Source organism: Nansenia antarctica (assembly GCF_963989245.1).
Source record: "Nansenia antarctica genome assembly, chromosome: 8".
Classification (NCBI taxonomy): Eukaryota; Metazoa; Chordata; class Actinopteri; order Argentiniformes; family Microstomatidae; genus Nansenia; species Nansenia antarctica.
In genome coordinates this window covers 32,768,246-32,770,745 of record NC_137678.1, presented here as the reverse complement: position 1 = coordinate 32,770,745, position 2,500 = coordinate 32,768,246, and the positions used below count along the sequence as shown (strand labels likewise).

The 2,500-nt window shown below is 43.7% G+C and overlaps 1 protein-coding gene across 1 annotated transcript in view; it reads left to right on the top strand.

Annotated features, from left to right (window-relative positions):
* Positions 1-2,500, top strand: part of slc26a5 (solute carrier family 26 member 5) — a gene marked incomplete at its 5' end in the record, with an annotated part of 21,790 nt that overhangs the window by 15,064 nt on the left and 4,226 nt on the right. Inside the window, 4 exons of the mRNA XM_080537516.1 lie at positions 314-409; positions 973-1,079; positions 2,063-2,132; positions 2,320-2,412. Of these exons, the coding sequence (XP_080393642.1) occupies positions 314-409; positions 973-1,079; positions 2,063-2,132; positions 2,320-2,412 (366 nt within the window). The remainder of the gene's footprint in view (positions 1-313; positions 410-972; positions 1,080-2,062; positions 2,133-2,319; positions 2,413-2,500) is intronic.

Sequence of the window (2,500 nt, the reverse complement as noted above, 5' to 3'; positions counted from 1 at the left end):
CACCCATGGCTGTTCTAGTGTTAAGAATATTCAGAGGTTGACTTGAACATGGAATGAACATGTGCTTATTATTCTGTAATTCAATATTGAATGTCAGAATCAGAATCGTTAACAGGACAGGACCCTAACTACTACCATACTTGCCATACTGTACCTATTACTAACATTGTCATGTTTTAGATCATGTATCTTATCACTATTTGCACTTCTGGTTAGATGCTAAACTGCATTTCCTTGTCAGGTACTTGTACTCTGCAATGATAAAGTTGAATCTAATCTAACCTTTGACCCCCCCCCCCCCCGTCCCTCTCAGACGGTGCTAGCTGCCATCATCATGGTGAACCTGCTGGGGATGTTCAAACAGCTGAGGGACGTCCCCGCCCTGTGGAGGACCAGCAGGATCGAGCTGGTGAGTCTCAACCACGACTCGACCGCATCCGTTAAACACCTGACCTGACCGCATCATGACCGCATCATGACCGCATCACGACCGCATCACGACCGCATCATGACCGCACCATGACCGCATGGCACCAAGAGAACAGGACACACCTGATCTGATCCGATTCATTTCTGTTGATTCAAGATTCAAGATTCAAGATAGCTTTATTGTCTGTCACACAGTGACAGAAATTCTCCTTCGACAGGCAGAAGTGCAGCTCATGAATACAGTTCCACATTAAAAACACACATAGGTCACATACATTAATACATACAATAAAAACAGACAGACATAGCAGTGTTTATAAAATGTAGTGCCTATTTAAAAAGTCCAGTCATTTAAAAATACTAATAAAAAACAGTGCTATGGTTTAAAAAGCTAAAATGTTGTGGTTTAAAAAGAAAAACAATGCACTTTCTATTTTAAAGTGTTCAGGGCGGTGGTTGCAGTTGGGATGAATTATTTTTTGTATGTGTTTTTCCGGGCCAGTGGAATTCTGTAACGTTGTTGTGTTGCTCTGTCTCCTCCAGGCTATCTGGCTGGTGGCCTTCGTGGCCTCGGTGCTGTTGGGTCTGGATTACGGGCTGCTGGTGGCCATTGGGTTCGCCATCCTGACGGTGATCTACAGAACTCAGAGGTACGTCACTGTCCTCCTCACGACGGAGCTAAGCGGGGACGAGCCCTTTTCTCTCAGTTTAAAAATAATTTGTTGTGGATATAATTGATTCATAATAGATTTAGTAGAACTTACAAAGCACAAAGAGCTTGAATCAATTGTCTCCAAAGAGGCCTTTTATTAAGCCAAGAGAGAAATGAGCAGACCAAGAAGCAAGCAGGAAGCCCCCAACGATGGGGGGGGGACTCATATTTATAGAACCGTCCTTGGTCATGAGGTCACTATACTTGGGAACCAATCATATTATACAAATCTGTGATTACACAAGTTATGGGCCCTGTCCATAGTCAGAATTATTCACTGTGCCACAGATCTTGGCCCATCCCTTACAGGAAGGAAATGGGCCTTCCTTGAGTGCTAGATTCACCAAACTGTAGAGAGACTTACATTTCTCAGTATAACATGATATAAAACCACTACAAAGTCAATTCAACTTTATTCGCCATGTGCAGTGCACTAGGAACATGATTTGGTATTCTACCATGCTAAACAAGCTACAGTACATACAGTACAACAACAAGACGACAACACGACAATACTCAAGACAAAATATACAGTACCAATATGAGTGGATATTATGAATAAATATACTGTACAACTAAGTGCAAGAACATGTAAAGTGCAAGGTGCAATGATCAGCAGTTATTGAGAAGGGCTGTGGCTTTGGGGAAGAAACTGTTCAAGTGTTGTGATGTTTTTGTCCTGGTGGCCCTGTACCGCTGTCCAGAAGGGAGTCATGCAGACAAGCTGTGAGCTGGATGAAGCCATAGGCCTACATGTCATGTTTAATCGCTGTTTATAACCAGTTCACTATACCAATCTGAAACCATACAACGTGTGAATAGGTGATGGTTAGAATCATTTGAAATGCGACGCCTCCTAACTTTTGAAATGAGCCTCCTGTAGAGCGTGTAATCCTCTCCTGTCGCCTTTCTGCTTCACAGCCCAAAGAGTGTTATCCTGGGAGAGGTCCCAGACACAGGAATGTACTGTGATGTCGACGAGTATGAAGAGGTCAGATGTGTTGTCTTTTTACAGTCTTTTATATAATGAATGTGTCTGAGGTGTCTATGCCACTAGGAAGAGCTCTACTGTACAGTGTAGTGGTCTGTCTTGTATACCCGCCGCTGGGAAGAATCAGTGAAACGCTGTTGTGCTGTGAACAACGTGAGAATGTTTCAGGATTGTTTCTGGGTTTCAGGCGGCTGAATGTCCAGGGATTAAGATTTTCCACTCCAACTCCTCGATCTACTTTGCGAACAGTGACCTCTATGTGACCTCCCTCAAAGAGAAGGTAATCTGTCTGTCTGTCTGTCTGTGTGTGTGCGCATGCTTGTGTGTGTGTGTGCTCGTGTGTGCGCCTGTGCATACTTGGAACATGC